Below are 20,965 nucleotides of genomic sequence, written 5' to 3'. Positions count from 1 at the left end.
TAAGTAAAAACATATTTTTTAAAAATAACATCATGTAAGACAGACGTGGTAGCACATGCTTTTAATCCCAGCACTCCTCGGGAGGCAGAGGTAGGAGGATTGCCATGAATTTGAGGATACTCTGACACTACATAGTGAATTCCAGGTCAGCCTGAGTTAGAGTGAAACCCTACCTCGAAAAACAAAAACACAAAAAAAGAACATCACACTAGTATGTGTCCACTAACACTCCTATAGTGGCCAATCAACTAACAGTTGCAGAAGTTTCTTTTCTTTTTTAACACAAATTCCAGACACATGAGCCACATGTACATCTGGCTTTATGTGGGTACTGGGGAATTGAGTTCAGATCATCAGGCTTTGTGAGGAAGTGCCTTTAACTGCTGAGCCACCTATCCAGCCCCACACAGGACAGTTTTTAAACTCAATGTTGTGATAAACTCTGAATTTTTCTCCTCATAAAAATTACGCAGTTAAATCTTCATACACTATAAAAACCATCCATTTAAGTATGAAATTTAGTTACTTTTTTTTAAAGGCATGAATCACCACACCTGGCTATTTTTTTTCCATTCATTCATTCATTCATTCATTCATTCATTCATTCATTCATTTGCAGGCACAGAGAGATGAGAGACAGAATGGGCATGCCAGGGCCTCCGGATGCATGAGCCACTTTATCCATCTGGCTTTATATGGGAACTGGAGATCAAACTCAGGTTGTCAGGCTCTGAAGGCAAGAGCCTAATGGCTTAGCCTTCTCTCCAGCCCAAATTTAGTACTTCTGGCAACAGTCAAAGCTATTAACTACCACATCATTTAATTTCAGAACATTTTCATTATTTCTCACCTCTCCCCTACTATTAGCAAACACAAACCTTTTTTTCCCTGACATCTTTGCCTGTTCTGGGTACTTACAGGTGAATTTTTTCTGTATTCCTTTTTATAGCTAGATAATATATTATCCATTACATTTATCCACTGATGAGCTAATAGATCATTTCAATTTTTAAAAATATGTATTTATTTATCTGAAAGAAAGAGGCAGAGAATGGGCATGCCAGGACCTTCAGTTGCTGCAAACAATCTCAAAGATGCATGAGCCACCTTGTGCATCTGGCTCACGTGGGTCCTGGGGAATCAAACCTAGGTTCTTTGGCATTGCAGACACACATGTTAACCACTATACCATCTCTCCAGCACCCCCCCCTTTTTTTTGACACAGAGTCTAACTGTGTAATGTTGGCTTTGAACTCGTTACTCTCCTGCCTCAGACTTCATAAGGTTGCAAGTGTGCACCACCAAGGTTTGGGCCAGAGTAAGACTACCTCAACAAAACCAAGAAGGCCTAACATAGCAAACAGCCTGCCTCACCACAAAGTAATCTAAAATTCATTCTTATGTTGTGTGGTAGTTTGATTATATGTCCTTCAATAGACTCAGGTGTAAAAACTTGCTGGGGGCTAATCTGATTTCTAGCCCAAAGGTACGCAGAATAGTCTGATCTCTGCCAGGGTTCACCCTACTGTTTGCTGCCCACAAGCGGTTGCTTGCTGCTGAGTGATGGTTGTGTTTCTGTGCTTGAATCTGTGAAAGACAGCCAACTTCTGCCACTGATAGAACTTCCCTTGGATCTGTAAGCTGAAATAAATCCTGTTCCTTCTCTAAACTGCCTGGTTTGGTGGATGTTCATCCCAAAAAGGTGAAACTGACTACAGTAAGTTGTGAATGTCTCTGCTTGTTTCTTAACAAAAAAGTATAAGAGAAAAGCCCCAGACTCTAGCTGGCACAAGTTTAAGTGTAATATGTAATCATGTAATCACATCACTTACGGGGAAGTTGCTGTGGACGTTCAGGAGGGAAAAAATCTCCCTTTGGTAAGGCCCTCTCATCCTGAAAGAGAAAATGAATGCATCTCAGTATCCTTTGCAGTACTATCAACAGCAAAAAGGTACACAATCCCCATCAACAAAGAACTAGTCAGATGCAAAGTGTGAGGGTATATGTTTGTAATCTCAGCACCTGGAAGACCAAGGCAAGAAGATTAGGAATTTAAAGCCAGCTTTGGCTACCTATCAAGTTTGAGGTCAGCCTGGGCTACCTGAGACCCTGTAATAACCACCACCAAAAACAAAACAAAACAAAACAAAACAAAACAAAACAAAACAAAACAAAACAAAACAAAACAAAACAAAACAAAACAAAACAAAAAAAACCACCTAGTCAAATCTGAAGTTACAGCCCAGAGGTCCATCACTTATCCAACATGAGCATTGTCCTGGGTCCAAACCCCAGCACAGAGAAAACAAACCACAAGAAAGAAAACAACAACCAGAGTTTAAAAATTAAGGTGCATTCAAGCCATTCAAACATCACAAAGCACATGACAGCCTGCTTTTTTTTTTTTTAACCTTCTGTGTCAAAGGGAAGGACAAAGGTATGAGAGTGCCAGGCACGGTGGCACATCCCAGCACTTGGGAGGTAGAGGTAGGAGGATCACTGTGAGTTTGAGGCCACCCTGAAACTACGCAGTAAATTCCAGGTCAGCCTGGGCTACAACAAAACCTTATGGGTATGTGTGTGTGGGTGGGGGGGGGGGTTGTTTCATGTGTTTCATGTTATTGCTGGGGATGGAGTTATTGCTGGGGATGGCCAGGACTTGAGCAAAAAGTATTAAGGAGGCTTGCATTCTCCTTTAATAGTTCTTTATTCTTGTACTTGTTTTGTTTTGAGGTAGGATCTTCACTCTAGCCCAGGCTGACCTGTAATTCACAGTGATCTTTCTATACCTCTGCTGGAGTGCTGCAGTTAAAGGCGTGTGCCACCACACCTGGCTGTTTTCACACTTTCTGATCTGAGTCATATGAATCCATTATCTACTCAAAAACTAATTTGGAGCTGGACATGGTGGTGCACTTTTAATCCCAGCACTCAGGAGGCAGAGGTAGGACTGCTGTGGGTTCAAGGACAGCTTGAGACTACATAGTGAAGTCCAGGTCAGCCTGGGTTAGAGCAAGACTCTTCAAAAAACCAGCCCCCGAAAAAAACCTAAATTGTATGTTTACAATTAAATTGAAAAAAATTCTTTATACCTTTTTTTCTTGTTCCTGAATTTGAATCCTAGCCAGAATGCTCTTAGCACGTTCCAGTGCTATTGTTATCTTTGGCACTGTTACAGCAGGGCCAATGTTGAAGATGGAAATGCTCCAATTAACCTTTAAAAACTGCTTGAGCCAAGACTTGATTGTGAGTCAGTGTGGTTATGCTAACCAAACATTCTATGCAGTACTTGCTCAACACATTGGAGTCTAATTAAACAGACTAATTTCTAAGTTTAGATGCCTATATACAATATTAGTAATTCATTTGTTTTTCAAGGTAGATTCTCAGTCTAGCCCAGGCTGATCTTGCACTCGCTCTGTAGTCCCTGTCTCCTTCCTCTGCCTCCCAAGTGCTGAATTCAAAGGAGTGTGCCACCATGCCTGGCTTAGAAATGAAATTTTTGCTAGAATTATTTGAACATATTCCAGAGGTGGGGGGAGATCTACTAACTTACCATTTTCACATGCATTGGTCTATCAAACAGCAGCTGGCCATTAAACATAGCTGATATTACAATTAAGGATATTTATTCACAATTCTTTACATACTTAGTTTGGTTACCCACCCCCTTCCTCATCTCCATTTACAATTATGAAAGCATGTACAGCAAGAAAAACTCTATAGCTACCAGTCCCAGTAATGAATTTATGAGCAATTTCAATTCTTCATTATACTTGTATTTCTTAGGTATTAAAGGAACAAGGAAGGAAACTTGAAGGGAATAGAAAGCAAACCTGAGCTCACTCTTCAGGCATGCAAGCTTTATTTCTGACCTTAGCTAAAGTCAGTTTTCTGTACATATCAAGGTCAAGGGTTCCACCCTTTCTAAAGTTCCATGTTTTCTGTGTAAGACCCTCAGAAGTAGTTTACCTGAACATTATTAATGCCTATGATCATGTGTGACACACTCCACTATAAACCTTGAGTAGGGATAAGTGCCTCTTTAAATTATGTCTACTCATTGGAAGAGGGTCCTGTAAGACCAGTATAATTGAATAAACACCCTAAAATCTCCTAGGTGGCACATGTTCAACTACACCTTTCATCACACTGTATTAAATTAACCCCCACCCTGCCAAAAACTTTCAAATTCTACAGCAATTCACTTCCTATAGTCACAGGGAATATATGAATATAGTTACTGTTTTCCTACACAAATATGTATTACTGCCTAACAGTGATGGTTACCCTGTTCACCATGACTTGACTTCCCATGCAAGGATACATATAGCTTGAACAGCTTCAATGGACTGCTCAAAAGTCACAGTGCCTATTCCACGACTTTTCCCATCTTTATCCTCCAGAATGTCTGCCCGAACTACCACACCAGCCATACTAAAAACTTCTTTCAGTTTCTTCCAGCCAACTTTATAATCCAGCTAATTGAAAGAAAGTAAAAATCTTAAGGTAAGTAAACATCTTCAGAAAAACAAACACATTCTGACTCTATAAATAAGACATACTTTTGTTGGTGTCCTAAAACTAATCAAAGTGCAGTAGAATTTTCCAAACAGGACTATGAAGCCTGCCTTAACAGCAGTATTACTGTCTCTTTTCTTAAGAGGCACAGCTTAAGTCTTTTTATATTCTTTAAACTAAGTCATTTTTTAACAAAGTCATTCCTCTGCTAAGGTTCTCCATCTTTTCCAAATCCACTGTCTTCTTAAAATTCCTTGCAGATGATGAAGGTATCATTTACCCCAAATACAATTAAGGAGAAACAGGTTTCAATATACCGCCCAGGTTTATTCTTGCCCTGCACCAAAATTATAAAATATTTATTTGTGAGGAGGGGCTGAGGGAGTGGAAGGGGAAGGAGAATGAATAATAGGCATGCCAGGGCCCCTTGGCACTGCAAACTCCAGATGCATGCAAAACTGCATTTGACTGTACAAGGGTACTGGAAATTTTATTATCCTGGGTTGTCAGGCTTTCCAAGCAAGTACTTTAACCATTAAAACACCTTTCCAAACCCCCAGACCCACTTAAAAGCAAAATTAAGAACTTAACCCTAATTTACTTGTGTAACAGTAAAGATCATAAAGCCTTGTAGATGTTTCTACTTTAGACAATGTTTCCATTTACTTACATTTGCTACAAATACTGTGCTTCCAAGTCTTCCAGCCTGCAATGCATGGATAATCTCATTTGGGATGTTAGGATTATTTAGGATACTGGGTGGGATATTAATCATTCCTGGGCCACCTGGTCCCATACCCATCCCACCAGTCGTAGCCATCACCTTTTGCATTGCTCTCCTTGCATGTTCACCATCAGGATCCTGAAATAAGCACAAAAGTGTTACACTGAACACACTTGACATTCAGAAGTGGGCCTGCAAAACAAGTGACATTGTCAAAATACCATAAGCTTTCTCCTGGCTAGAGATGTAATTCAAGTGGTAGAGTACTTGCCTAGCACTCTCAAGTTCAAACACACACACACACACACACACACACAATCTCCAGCAGAGTCATGGTGGCACAGGCCTGTAATATCAGCACTAGAATGCTATATGAGGATCACAAGTTCAAGGTCAGCATGAGCTACAGAATGAGTTCAAGGCCAGCCTAGACAACTTAATAATCACCTATTTTAAACTGAAAAGTAAAAGGAAGCTATAGGTGATACTCTTCTTACTGTTTAGCCAGATACTCCTTGGAGTGTACTCAATAAATCTGTTTTCTTTTTTTAATTCGTGTGCATGTAGCTTATGTGTATCCTGGAGAATCAAACCTGGGTCCTTTGGCTTTGCAGGCAAGCGCCTTAACCGCTGAGCCATCTCTCCAGCACTGTTTGTTTCTTTTTTAAAATTTATTTGGAAGCAGAGAGAGGTAGAAGAGAGACCAGGGCCTTCACAGCCACAGGAGCCACTTTGTGCATGTGCCTTAACATGGGTACTATGGAATCAAATCCGAGTCATTAAGCTTTGCAGGCAACCATCTTAACCACTGAGCCAGCCCCAATAAATCTGTTTTTTAAGAAGTAAAATATAGTGAATTCCAGGTCAGCCTGAGCTAGAGTGAGACCCTACCCTGAAAAGACCAAAAAAAAAAAAAAAAAGTAAAATATAGGTCTGGGGAGGTGCATCAGTGGTTAAAGCAACTTTATTGAAAAGCCTAAAGCTGGGGGGGAGGGAGGGAATTAACTTGGGATTTTTTTTATAATCATGGAAAATGCTAATAAAAATTTTTTTTAAAAAAAAGAAAAGCCTAAAGCTTGTCAGCCCAGGTTATTACTGGTTTCATTCCCCGGTATGTACATAAAGCCAGATGTACAAAGTGGCACATGCTTATAGTTTGCTTGCAGTAGCCAGAGGCTCTGGCATGCCTATTTTCTCTCACATTAATTTTCTTCAAACAAATAAAAACATGTAAATAAAAAGACATTTTAAGAAAATAGCTCAGCGGTAGAGCACTTGCCTAACATACATTATGCTGAGTTCCACCTGCGATCAAACACACAAAACTTCAGAGAATGAAAGACTATTTATTTAGAAAGCATTTCTCAGGTGTATATTAGCAAGAAAGTAAAATAAACCAGTAACCCAGAAGAAATTTAAAACCAGCAACAGTTAAGATACAGAAGAACCCCATGTGTGGTGGCACCGGAGCACTTGGGAGACAGGTAGGAGGATCGCTATGAGTTTGAGACCACCCTGAGACTACATAGTGAATTCCAGGTCAGTTTGGGCTAGAGCAAGACCCTACCTCGAAAAAAAACAAAAAAGAAACAAAAGAACATAAAATTTAGTGCAGAAAATACAGACCTCAAGTGAACTAAAATGAAATAATGAGGGATGACCTGATTAGCTGACTTGATGGGAAATATTCCAGATTGAAACAAGATCTTGTGGACTTGGTATGGTTGAATCTTACTAATATAGTACAATATGTATATAATTTCTACAAAACTCATCAATGACAGTTTACATGAATAGCCTGATAATCCTGACTCTCCACCCCTAAGTGCTCTACATCCTGGGATTCAAGTACATATGGTCTGAGCAGTATATTAGCATCTGGACAACATTGTAGAGATCTGATACTAAATATTCATTTTTTTAAAAATTTATTTATTTATTTATTTGAGAGTGACAGACAGAGAGAGAAAGACAGATAGAGGGAGAGAGAGGGAATGGGCGCGCCAGGGCTTCCAGCCTCTGCAAACGAACTCCAGATGCGTGCGCCCCCTTGTGCATCTGGCTAACGTGGGACCTGGGGAACCGAGCCTCGAACTGGGATCCTTAGGCTTCACAGGCCAGCGCTTAACCGCTAAGCCATCTCTCCAGCCCCTAAATATTCATTTTTTCTTGAACTCTCTGCCCCTGTCATTTACCACCAGCACATGGAAAGTAACTTATAACCCCTATCCTCTGAGTCTTTACTGCTTTGTTTTAAAAAGTAAAAAGGTAGCACATGCCTTTAATCCTAGCACACAGGAAGCTGAGGGCAGGAGGATCCTGACAATAGAGTCAAATAAATGAAATGTTCTAAAAACAACAAAAACTCAATCTCTGCGTGGAAGAAAATATTCCTGAAGGCCAGGGACATTTCAGCAGTAGAATGCCTGCCTAACTAATGCACAAAGCATAAAGCCGTGGGTTTGTTCTTCAGCACCACAAGTAAGTATTTATACCTGTCATGGTGGATCATACACCATACACTTGGGAGGCTATGACAGGATTGCTGTGAGTTCAAAGCCAGCTGATTTACAGTGAGACAATACCTCTTAAAAAAAAAAAAAAAACTTCTTGGTTTGGATATAGTAAAGATTTGAGTAAGAAATTCACATTAAAAAAATCCAAAAAGATATAAAAGCCAGGCACGGTGGCGCACGCCTTTAATCCCAGCTCTCAGGAGGCAGAGGTAGGAGGATCACCGTGAGTTCGAGGCCACCCTGAGACTCCATAGTGAATTCCAGGTCAGCCTGAGCTGACCCTACCTCGGGGGGAAAAAAAAAAAAATCCAAAAAGAGCTAGCTCTAATCATAGCATTTAGGAGGCTAAAATAGGATTATCAAGTTTAAGACCCAAACTAGTCAAACATCCATATAGTCTCTTACAACAAGACTTAACAGTAAGACCAAAAAGTCCAGGTTACAGGTCACCATTGCCAAATTCTTACACCTAGGACTAACCTTCCTTCTTCATTTAAAAATATACACTGAGCTGGGTGCAGTGGCACAAACCTTTGATCTTAGCACCCTGAAGGCAGAGGTAGGAGGATCATCATGAGTTTGAGGCCAGCCTGGGACTACATAGTGAATTCCAGGTCAGTCAGGGCAACAGTGGGAACCAACACTGAAAACAAACTACAGACCGAGCAAGGTACATGACTGTAATCTGTGAACTCAGGCAAAAGCAGATCAGGAAGCTACCCAGTGATTTCAAGATAAGCCTGCTCTTGTTGGGTCTCACTCTGGGATCCACCCTCCAAATCTACAAACCAAGTCCTTCCCTTGAATATAAAGGATCTCACCTTCCTATCGTGCCTTTTCCTTTTTGTGGAGCTCTCTCTAGATTCAGGAAGGAGAGCCTCTGCTTTATCGTTTGAGATAGCTTCTCAATTTGATTACATGCATGACTTTCTTCTGGTCTTTCAATCTACCACATGCATATTTCCCTTACCTTCTAGATCTACTACGTGGATATAATCTCGTGTAGATATAATCTCTCCACCTCCAGGCCTGCTACCTGTGTAATTTTTTTAAACTCAGGGTAACCATGAGTGTTAACTTTCTTCATTACTTCTCCTCTATATTTGTCTGTTTTTTAAATTTCCCTTATTCTTCCTCCATGGGAAAACACAAGGCACATGACATGGGTGTTCCTTCTAATCTCCCTATACAAGATCCCAAATTCTGTCCTCCACATGCTTGTGGCTCCACTCTAGTCTTTCTTTGAAAGCCTCAACTTCTCCTAAATGGACCTTATGAACTATACAATGTTTTCTGCCTAAGTGTGCTTCCTACTTACCATGTTGTTTGACTCTGTTCCAGTCTCCCCTTTTTAGACTCCAATCTCCTTAAAATAAACCCCACTATGTGTTTTGTCCCTAAATAAACTTAATTCATAATTTTAAAAAAGACAAGCTTGTGCTTCATGGGATCCTATCTTGAGAAAAGTAAGCAAACAAACAAACAAACAAAAAAACAACCAACCAAATAAAAACAACTGGTTTGTCTGCTCAGTAAAATTTAGTCAAGAACCATTATTATTATTATACTATTATACATGCTATGCAAAGTGTTAATGAAGACCTAATTTGTGAGACCTAATTTATGGGGATGTAACTGAATGGTAGACTGCTTTCCTAGCACATGCAAGGCCCTAGGTTCCATTGCACAACATCAAGGGAAAAAAATGGAAGAAAAAAGGAGAGAAACAGCTTACTTCTTTGACTTTCAGTGGCCTTCCACTTAGACTATGCTTGTTTAGAACTTCAGCAGCTTTTTTCATGCTCTCTTCCATCTTGAATTCAACAACACTATGAAGAATCAAAAGCAAATTAATAAAACCAGTTCTACAACTTGGAAAACTCAAATATGAACAAGTAACTAGACCATACTTACGCACATCCCTTTGGATAGAAGCCAGACCAGTCAGATGAGCAAGAAAGGGGGGGGGGGAGAAAAAATAGTAAACATCAATGATAGTTATAAAGGAATTAAAGATATGACTTATGTAAACAAAGTTAAGATTTTTAAAAAGAAATTTGCCCATCTAAAGGGAAGCTGATAGAAGTGCATGACCTAGCCTTCCTTATAAAAAGCTGGGCTCCTTTATATATCTTCTTTCCCTACACATCACCAGCATTGCACTATAGCTGCTAAAGTTATAATGAGAAGACCTAAATTCAGATTCTCCAAGAAATCACACAAGCTTTAGATTTGCTTCCCTCTGTACTCAATCAATGTCTTACCATACTCCTACTAAGTCCATCCTTTTCCATAAATTAAGCTCATCCTTTTGATTATTCTAAGCCATTCTATTGCACAACAGAAAATAGTTTATTTTCATTAAACTAGGCCAATTGTGAACATTCAGGTTTGTAATGTTTGGTTTACAATTTTACTGGCACAAAGGCAACTTTTCAGAATCTTTGGTTCACACAACTTTCAAATTCAGCAAACAACCAAGAGTAACATTTTCTAAACAAGAACACACGTTTTACATTAATTATACCACCACTAAAATTCCATGCATAATTCACACACAGCCAACTCCTGTTAACAAAGAGACAATGCTACTATTGGTCCCCAGTTATCCAAATTGGGCATCCAAACAGAATACCAAAAAGCTCTTTGGCCAGCCATTTGGAAAAGCGGGACTCCCATTTGCAAACCCCCTCCCACCCAACTAGAATGTTGGCAAAATCAAACATAGCTACTATAACATGAACACTCACTACCTTCCTAATTGCATTCGAGTCCACGCCACCATACAGTTACATTTGTCATGTTGTAAATCCACAGAAGAAATTCTCTCAGACACTTACCCTTGACTTTCCTTCAGCGTCCATTAAGAGCTCCACGTATGTTACCTCACCAACTACAAATCAGTTTCCAGACGACACATAAACCAAGGGAGAAAAGCCAAGAAAACAATGGGAATTTAGAACAATCATCAGCAACCTGTATGGAGCCTCTGCCTTAATATGAAAGCCCAGAAACACTCCATATTCTCTAAACCACCAAATTAGACATTACAGGTGTGCAGTAAAATAGGTCAAAATTCATTAACAATATGTCCTTGATTTTCCTCCCACCACAAACAAGCTACTTCCACAGATTTCCATTATCAATTTCCCTGTCTGGAACGCTCACTAATGACTAAAGGCAATCCAAATCTGCAGGAAGAAGTCTGCATGATTCACTTTTCCAGGAAAGGGAAGAAAACAGTTTTACACATGCACTCTTACTGGTCAAGTCAGATAAATAGCACACAGGTTGCAACACCACTGAACTGAGCTCACATGCCTCAAATACAAGAATGCACCTATACATAAATTAAAAGGCATAGAACACAGCCCTAGGGCCAACTTTGTGAGTATGCAACCTGTGTAACATACAACTCCGTGCTTCAATGTTATTAGTGCCATCTAGAAATTTTTAATTTGTTAACAAGGAAGAAGGCACCTAACTTTTTCTGAGTGACCACCCCCCTCCCCCGCCACAAAATCTGCATAGCCAGTCCCATTCAAGGTACTAGGCTCCACAGCTTAGAAACAGGTTTGAGTAAGTATTTTTGAATATATGATCACAAAACAAGAACAGCATCTAGACTCTCTTTGGTGCATCAAGCCAGGTTTTATTCTTGCTGCTTCCCACAAAAGGACACAAATTCAAATTTAAGGGCTCAGTTGGCAACTAGACAGAGTTGAAGATTCCAATTGATTCTAAGCTACACACAAAGGGAAAAATACCAAAGATTTTTTTTTTTAAATGTCTGCAGATATTCCTCATGGTTTGGATTGCCAATTCATGACCACCATGACCAGATGTTAGAATCCATCAAGACAACCACCAAAATGGCTGCTGAACTTGAAGATGGCTCAAAGTATTAATTTAGAGAAAACAATCTCTAAGCCAACCCTCCAAAGTTTAAAGAAGGGGTAGGAGGCTTTTATTTGCAGTAAATACTCTCTCCTTGGGTGGATATTTATGATACTAAAGCCTTCTCCTCACTTGGGTTTAGTAGTGTAAGGGTAAAAATGGCCTTGGCAGACCCTGCCTATTCTAACTCCTTTGTTGAAAAAAATCAACACAAGATTCACATGGAAAACAAGATAAAATTATTTCTCAAACAAAATGAGCATTTTCAAAGACATATATGTATTAATGGATTTATAGTGGTTAAAGGCCAAGTGTTCACAGAGTTAATAGCCTCACCTTCCTTGTCCTTTACTGAACTGGCATTTCCCAAGGAGAATTAGTGCAAAGTATTGAGAAAAGGAAATAGGAGGGGCCAGTACAGTTAACTTGGAGTTACGCACGGTGAGGTCAAACAATACTACAGCCAAGTTATACAAATTGGATTTATTAAAAAAGAAAAAGAAAAAGAAAAAGAAAGAAAGAAAAGGTTAAAAGCAGCTCAGAAAACTTTGTGGCCATTTCTGAAACCATGTTAAAAGCCATTTATTTCAACAGCAGCAGCCATTCAAGGAACAACAGCTCATCTCCACTGATGACAATGTCTAGTGTCAAAGGGTGAAGAGCCCCCCAAGTTTATCTCCTACCATCTGTAACTATTGCCGAATAACCTTAAAGAAATAAGAATCACAGTATCCACCTCAAGACAGAATACCAGCACTTTCGCATTTAAAATTGTTACCCTATGTCCACAGAAACTTCAGTCAAAAAGATGTTATTGCAACCTAGTAAACAAGCCCAATCCAAATCTATTTCCAATCATGACCATTTTAACAAAAAGCAAAGTTAAGAATTTACAGCTTTTCCCACTTGACATTCTAGTGTGGCATGTACCCAACTTCAACTGTGTGCACTAGTAATGGCTTTCCTTCTTCTGGCTGTTATCTTGTTTTTCTGCCATAAGCACTTCTATCCTGCAGCACAATCAGTAATAACCATGGTCCTCACAAAGTTCCTAACATTCCTATTCAGGTACCCTGAAACACTGAATGGGTTGTCTTTATGAGATGTGCAATTGTTCCCAACTCATATTTACCCTACAGGATGATAATCATAAAGCTTAGAAAGACTACTTCCTGCCAGGCGTGGTGGAGCATGCCTTTAATCGCAGCAGAGGTAGGAGGATTACCATGAGGTCGAGGCCACTCTGAGACTCCATAGTGAATTCCAGGTCAGCCTGGGCCAGAGTGAGACCCTACCTCAAAAAACAAAAACAAGGGCTGGAGAAATGGCTTAGTGGTTAAGCACTTGCCTGTGAAGCCAAAGGACCCCGGTTCGAGGCTCGATTCCCCAGGACCCACGTTAGCCAGATGCACAAGGGGGCGCATGCCTCTGGAGTTCGTTTGCAGTGGCTGGGAGCCCTAGCACACCCATTCTCTCTCCCTCTCTCTATCTGTCTTTCTCTCTGTGTCTGTCGCTCTCAAATAAATAAATAAAATACTTAGTAGCAGAGGCCAGTAAGTTAAAAAGGAGACATAAAGGGTAGAGAAAGGAAGGGAGGAGGATACTTAATAGGTTGATATTGTATATATGTAATTACAATGATTGTAATGGGGAGGTAATATGATGGAGAATGGAATTTCAAATGGGAAAGTGTGGGGGTGGGGAGGGAGGGAATTACCATGGGATATATTTTATAATCATGGAAAATGTTAATAAAATTAAAAATAAAATAAAATAAAAAAAGACTACTTCCTCCTTTGTTCTAGTATTCCAAAGATCTGTTTTGTGCGGTCAGTATAACTATCAGCAAGAATATGAAGGCAAAACCTGCAAACTAAACCGGGCATGATGGCGCACGCCTTTAATTCCAGTACCGGGGAGGCAGAGGTAGGATGATCACCATGAGTTCAAGGTCACCCTGAAACTACATAGTGAATTCCAGGTCAGCCTGGGTTAAGAGTGAGACTCTACCCCAAAACCAAAATGAAACAAAACCTCTGCCAACTAAAGTTTAAGTGCAGATCAGTTAGAGGGTGACAGAAGCCTCAATTGGAATTTGCAGTGGTTAAAGAAACACTGGTCCTTCCTCTGAACATGGACTGTTAACATCAAAATGCCTACATGATAAAAACTAGACTGAAAAAAAATGCAATGCCAAATATCACCCTAGTCATGTTCAAATAATTCCAACAATAATTTTAACCAACATTTAAGAGTTATAAAATATTCTGAGGGTCACTCACTCTAAAAGAACTCAGGCAGTTTGGTGCTACTGTGATTTAACGTTCTCAGCTGGGCATAGTAGTACATATGCCTGTAATTGTAACACTCTGAAGGCTGAGAAAGAGGGTTGCTATGAATTCAAATTTAGCCTAGGCTACACAGTGAGCTCTAGGAAAGCCTGGGCTACATAGAGACCATGTCTAACTAAATAGTATCGGTAATAAAAATAACATTATTATTCCTGCAAAATTGTAACACAATGATTATTTGTTTTTGTGGTTCCAGTTACTGTCCAAGTCTGAAATGGACAAAAACAAATCCACAAGAGGCCACAGCTTCACCAAAGAGAATTTGTGTGGTACTGGGCCTATAATTTATGTGTGCATTGCAGGCTAGGGCTTGAACCGAGGGTTTCTCGCAACCACACATTTTACCCATTCAACTTTACCTCTAGCCCCCAAATGCTGCAATTTTTGGTTTTTATGAAACACAGTCTCATATAATCCAGGCTAGCTTCCAACTCACTATGTAGCTAAGACTGATCTTAAGCTTCTGATCCTCCTCCTATCTCTATAGCTCAAGTGCTAGGATTAGAAGTGCGACTAGCTCCTTTAACTTTTTTTTTTTTTTTTTTTTTTTTTGGTTTTTCAAGGTAGGGTCTCACTTTATTTAGCCCAGGCTGATCTAGAACTCACAGCAATCCTTGTACCTCTGCTGGATTAAAGTTGTGTGCCACCAAACCAGGCCTTTCACATTTTAGATATCTGACACACACACACTCACTCATTCAGTGTGTGTGGGGGGAGGGAGGTGTCTGCCAGGGTCTCTTACAAACTCGAGATATAGGTACCACTGTATGAGTCTGTCTTTACATGGGTGTATTAGGGAAACACACCCAGGGCAGCAGGCTTTTTAAAAAATGTGGAGCCATCTCACAAGACTATCCCTTCTCTTCCCCCCACCCCCCCGACTTGAGGTAAGGTCTCACTCTAGTCCAGGCTGACCTGGGATACATTATGCAGTTTCAGACTTGCCTCAAAACTCACAGGGATCCTCTGCCTACCAAGTGCTGGGATTAAAAGTATAAGCTACCATTTTTTTAAAAGGGTGTCATATGTGTAATCAGGGTATGTCAAATATGCTTTACTTACTAATAGTTACCTAATAAGCTTTTCTTTTGACATAAAAACAACTTCAGGGGCTTTACCTTGCTTCTGTCTTCATTTTAGCAGGCAGAACTTAAACTCACAGCAATCCTGCTACCTCTAAACCATGACACCCAGCCCTCCTCCTCTTTATCTAGAAGAATTCAAGCATGGTAAACTAAGAGCTGGAGAGACGGCTTAGTGGTTAAGTCACTTGCTTGCAAAGCCTAAAGACCCAGGTTCAATTCTCCAGGTCCCACGTAAGCCAGATGGCACATGGTGGCACATGCATCTGGAGTTCATTTGCTGTGGCTAGAGGCCCTGACGTGCCCATTCTCACACACAGTCTTAAATAAATAAATAAAAATAAATCAGAAAACATGATAAACTAATTACTTCACACAATACGTCAGAAATTGAGTAAGCCCAATTCATGGTGAAGCAGATGAGCCCCAACCTGTTTCCCTACACCAAAGACCACAGTTAAGCCACACAGGGTATGAGGCTGGGATTCAGTATCAGTTTTTGACACATTTGAGTACTTCAAGCATAACAGGTCTTTCAAAATGTAGATAAAGCAGGGGGCATGCTGGCGAGCCTTTAATCCCAGAGGTAAAAGGATTACTATAAATTCCAGGATAGCCTGGACTAGAGTGAGACCCTACCTTGAAAAAATAAATGCAGCTAAATTTCCAGTAGGAAAGCATGAAGCAGACTGGTTAGGCATTTATTTATTTTTTTTTAATTTTATTTATTTATTTGTTTATTTGAGAGCGACAGACACAGGGAGAAAGACAGATAGAGGGAGAGAGAGGATAGAGGGAGAGAGAGAGAATGGGCGCGCCAGGGCTTCCAGCCTCTGCAAACGAACTCCAGACGCGTGCACCCCCTTGTGCATCTGGCTAACGTGGGACCTGGGGAACCGAGCCTCGAACCGGGGTCCTTAGACTTCACAGGCAAGCGCTTAACCACTAAGCCATCTCTCCAGCCCTTAGGCATTTATTTTAATCAAAAAAAAAATGTACTGCTTTTGTGAACTGTCTAGAAAAATCAGCATAGGCTGTCTATACTTGCCCTCTGGGCCTCAGTTTTCTGTCAGCAGCAGTTGAAATTTACTTAAAGTGATGTGATAAATAATAGGTGGATTAAAAGCTTAAAGAAAGCTTTGTTTACACAAATTAAGCTGATTGCTGCTGAGCTTAGGATGTTAAAAGCAAACTACATACCACTGACCTTCCTTTCTTCCTCACATTCTATTTACTCACTGGTGCAGGTTAAGTCCTGCTTGGGTAGCAGCTGCCTCACCTCCATGCTGTTGGCTCTCTGGTTAGGCCAAAAACTAAGCCCAACATCTAACTTTCTTCAGAAGATGTTATGGTCTCTAACACTACTGTAGGTTTAAAATGCCCAGTCCTTTCAGTCAAATACTTTGTCATGTATCGTATTTTCTATTGTAATGCAATTGAATAGCTGGGCTGTTAAGTCACTTACTTAATGTTGTTTGGCAATCTCCAGTACAAAATTTTTACCTTTATTTTTGTCTAAATTTATTGATTTTTAATCTTTCTTTTTTGGTTTTTTGAGATAGGGTTTCACTATAGCTCAGGCTGACCTGAAATTCACTATGTAGTCTCAGGGTGACCTCAAACTCATGGTGGTCCTCCTACCTCAGTCTCCTGTGTACTAGGATTAAAGGCATGCGCCACCACGCCCAGCTTGATTTTTTTATTAATTTTTTTGTTTATTTCCATTTATTTATTTGAAAGCAACACAGAGAGAGAATATGAATATGGGCGCATCAGGGCCTCCTGCCACTGCAAAAACTCCAGACACATTTGCCCCCTTGTGCATCTGGCTTACATGGGTACTGGGAAACCGAGCCTTGAACCAGGATCCTTAGGCTTCACAGGCAAGCGCTTAACTGCTAAGCCATCTCTCCACCCCCGGTTTGATTTTTAATCTTCTAAAAATTCAATTTTTATTTAATTTTAATTTTATTTGGGAGTTTAAGAGGTTGGGGGGAGAGAAAATGAACGGGCCAGGGCCTTCAGCCACTGTAACAAACTCCAGATGCATCTGGCCTAGGGAAATCAAACCTGGGTCCTCTGGGCTTGAACGTAAAAGCCTTCACCACTAAGCAATTTCTCCAGCCCACAAATTTTTTAAAAAATATTTTACTTAGCTATGCATGGTGACATACGCCTTTAATCCCAGCACTCTGGAAGCAGAGGTAGGAAGTTCACCATGAGTTTGAGGCCACCCTGAGACTCCATAGTGAATTTTGGGTCAGCCTGGACTAGAGGGAAAACCCTACCTCGAAAAAAAATTACTTGTTTATTTGAGAGAGAGAAGCAGCAGACATGGTGCACACCATCAATCCAATCACTTGAGAGGCAGAGGTAGGAGGACTGCTGTGAGTTCAAGGCTAGCCTGAGTCTGGAGTGAAATCCAGGTTAGCCTGGGCTAAGGAGAGGCCCTACCTTGAATAACAAAACAAAACAATAAGTAAGAGCAGCTGGAGAGATGGCTTACCAGTTAAGGCACTTGGATTTCTTTATGTAGAAGGATGAAAATAGATCCTTCTCTCTCTCTCCATGCACATGAATTAAGTCTAAAGGGATCAAAGACCTTAATATCAGACCTGAAACTCTGAAACTGGTAGAGGACAAAGTTGGGGGAACCCTTCAATGTATTGGCACCAGTAATGACTTTCTGAATATAACTCCAGTTACTCAGGAAATCTTAAAAAAAAAGAAAACAAACGACAATAAACGTAGACTAGGATGCAAAAAAAGAGGAACCCTTCTACACTGTTGATGGGAACATAATCTGATGCCGCCATTACAGAAATCAGTGTAGAGGTTCATGAGATAGCTAAAATTTGATGACCCAGCTATACCACTCCTAGACCTATATATATTCTAAGGACTTGTTGCACTACCTTAGAGAAACTTGCACACCCATGTTTACTGCCACTTTATTCACAATAACTAGGAAATGGAACCAGCCTAGATGCCTCTCAACTGATGAGTGGGTAATGAAGATGTGGTGCATTTATATGATGGCGTTCTATTCAGCAGTAACGAAAAATGAAATTAAAGAATTTTCAGGGAAATGGATGAATCTGGAAAGGTTATGCTAAGTGAAGTAACCCAGGTCCAGAAAGCCAAGCACTACGTGCATGTCCTCTCATACATAGATCCTAGCTACAAATGTTTGGACTTGTATGCGAGTTGTAATAAAACTCAGTAGCAGAGGCCAGTAAGCTAGAAAGGGGCTATAAGGGAGGGAGGAGAAGGGAAGACTTAAGGGGGTAGAAAGGGCTAAGTGAGGTCAGGGGAAGCGATTGAGTAAAGAAGGGTTAAGAGTAAGTCACATAGAAACCTACTATTTTGGACAATGATGCAACCAGAAACCAGAGATTGTTACTAGAAAATTTTTATGTCAGGGATGGGATACCTTCCACTAAGTTGTTGGCCAGGGGTGTCCCTGATGCCCTCAAAACATTAATAGGCCATTGCCGAGGCTCTTGGTTTCCCACTAGGAATAGATGGTAAGGCCCTATTGCTGATGGGCCGCAAGGTCACTGAGTAATCTTGCTGGAGCTGGGCTGCAAACCTACTCGGTGTAGACCTAGCAAGCCTGTCTGTGTAGCTGACAGAAAGCTGGAAAAAGCTATGCTCCATGCAGCTCCTTGGGAGAACTCAACAGTGCAAATAAACAGTGGACACTGCAAGCCCTAAGATTGTCCTCCCAGGCCACATGAGCCAATGTGTGCAAAAGTGGCATGTCTGTTACGGAGAAAACGATTGCTCTCTAGTTGGAATACAGGCCTGCTACACAGGAGGAAATACATGCCTGATACTGAAAACCCACACAGGGGTAAGTCATGAGCCCTAGGGGTGTAACTAACACCTGCTGGTGTCTGGCTAAACTCAAGTATTCTGCTCACCAAATTTCCTGGTAAGCACTTTACTTAACGTTCATGCCCATATATTACTGCTACTCTCACTTTTTGTTAGAGAAGCTTCTCTTTTCAGATGGCAGTGACCTCTTGGGATGACTCAGAAGGCACCACAGTGCTGAGAAGTGACAGAGGAGTGTTAAGCACTGAAACATTTCTATCACACCTTCTAAGGTTCAAGGTCCATTGTGGAAGAGGTGGTGGAAAAAATATAAGAGCCAAAGGAAGGGTAGGGCTCCTTATAGTGCACTCTTCCAGACACAAAATGGCCTGGATGTCCATGACCTTGCACTGTCTGGCACTACCTACACAAGACCCTCATACTAGGAGGAAAAGATGACATCAAAACAAAACAGAGACTGATAAGTGAGGGAGGGAACATGGAAAGTAGAGATGTGAAGGGGAAAGTGAGGGAAGGGAATTATAATGTTTATTGCCTGTGATTATGGAAACTGTAAATAAAAAATTTATATGCCCAAAACAAATACAACAAAAAAGCCAAGTTAAATAAGCATTGTCTAAAGGAAAAAATGAGTAATCTTCTCTTTGTCCCACTGGGAAATGTAAAGCAGGAAAAGGAAAAGTCAGGCAGGAGGTGGTGTTCAGGGACCCTGCTGGAAGACAGCTGAGCAAGACAGCAGCATGGCTCAAAGGAAAACAGTAGTCTCCAAATGTTTTCCCTTTAAAACTGGCATGATGCCGGGCGTGGTGGCGCACGCCTTTAATCCCCAGCACTCGGGAGGCAGAGGTAGGAGGATTGCTGTGAGTTCGAGGCCACCCTGAGACTCCATAGTGAATTCCAGGTCAGCCTGGGCTAGAGTGAGACCCTACCTCGAAAAAAAAAAAAAAAAAAAACAAAAACTGGCATGTTGATTCTATGACAGTGCCAAATAAGTTTTGTGATTCTATCCAAAGGGAAAGGTGAAAGTGATCAAGTCTCATAATATATATTATTAACACAATGCCCCCAAAATGCTGCCTAAATGGTATACCTAGAGACAAAATATATGTTTCATGTCAAAGGAGAAGATGAGGAACCAGGGGTGGTATATGAGATGATCTTACCCATGAATACCTTTAGAAAAGCACCCCTCCTTAGCTAATGTACTTTTGTTCAGAGGCTGCAAATAAGACAATGCTGCAATCACAGAAAATGCAAGTAGAAGACAATTCTCTTATTCCACAGGAACTAAGGTTTCATCAGGGATAGATTTAAAATGCAGACTGGGAAAGAATGGTTTGATTATGTTCACTTGTGGTTATTTGAGCAAGACTATAAATAAGTAACATTTAGGTTATAGGTAGGTACCTCTATCTGCCATTTAGTTTTCCAAAACCTTACAAGTTATTGTCACCATATTTCAGGTAACTATTTGAAATGGAAAAATCACCATTTAGACTTACTTTTTGTAACACAAAACACAAAAAATTATTTTTAAGCTCCCTAATAAAGAGTATGGACATTTCTTAAGAAGCCACATGTATGCAAACAGTAAATTTCTTCAGACCTCATACACTAAATGTAGCACTACTATAGCGAGATTAGCCTTTTATGAATCACTGTTACCTACCATCCAATACTGCTAATAACTAAACAGCAAAGTAATAAACTTAACCAGTACAGGGAGCTTTAGACAAGAACATTTTAAGGTTCATTAAAAATAATAGATTTACTGCACACCTGTAATTCTAAATTACACCACCAAAAATACACTGAGAGGGCTGAGCACCGGCATTCATAGCAGTATGCCAGAGGAATATGAGAACCAGTTTGGAAGTACCCACATAGACCACCAGGTTGGCTCCACACTGAATACAGTGCAAAATAGTAAATGGAGGTGTGAACTGCTTCTGCATCAGAAACGTCATGGCTGCTGCTGCTGCTACCAGCTTTAAGGCTCCCCAAACTGAATTACTGAATGGTAAAGCAGTAAAA

General features: G+C 40.5%; 1 protein-coding gene across 2 annotated transcripts in view; it reads right to left on the bottom strand.

The window, feature by feature from the left end:
• The window catches only part of Hnrnpm (heterogeneous nuclear ribonucleoprotein M), a 60,733-nt gene that overhangs the window by 22,816 nt on the left and 16,952 nt on the right, over positions 1–20,965 (bottom strand). Inside the window, exons 3-10 of one of the 2 annotated variants that reach the window (XM_004672205.2) lie at positions 10,602–10,654; positions 9,676–9,683; positions 9,497–9,590; positions 5,345–5,383; positions 5,192–5,227; positions 4,328–4,481; positions 3,557–3,606; positions 1,833–1,893 (exon numbers count right to left, since the gene is read on the bottom strand). In XM_004672205.2, the coding sequence (XP_004672262.1) occupies positions 1,833–1,893; positions 3,557–3,606; positions 4,328–4,481; positions 5,192–5,227; positions 5,345–5,383; positions 9,497–9,590; positions 9,676–9,683; positions 10,602–10,654 (495 nt within the window). Of the gene's footprint in view, positions 1–1,832; positions 1,894–3,556; positions 3,607–4,327; positions 4,482–5,191; positions 5,384–9,496; positions 9,591–9,675; positions 9,684–10,601; positions 10,655–20,965 lie in introns of both variants that reach the window. The other variant, XM_004672203.2, reaches the window with a different exon arrangement.

Source organism: Jaculus jaculus, chromosome 5, assembly GCF_020740685.1.
Source record: "Jaculus jaculus isolate mJacJac1 chromosome 5, mJacJac1.mat.Y.cur, whole genome shotgun sequence".
NCBI lineage: Eukaryota > Metazoa > Chordata > Mammalia > Rodentia > Dipodidae > Jaculus > Jaculus jaculus.
Note: the sequence above shows the minus strand (reverse complement) of the source record. Positions and strands in the feature narration are given on the sequence as shown.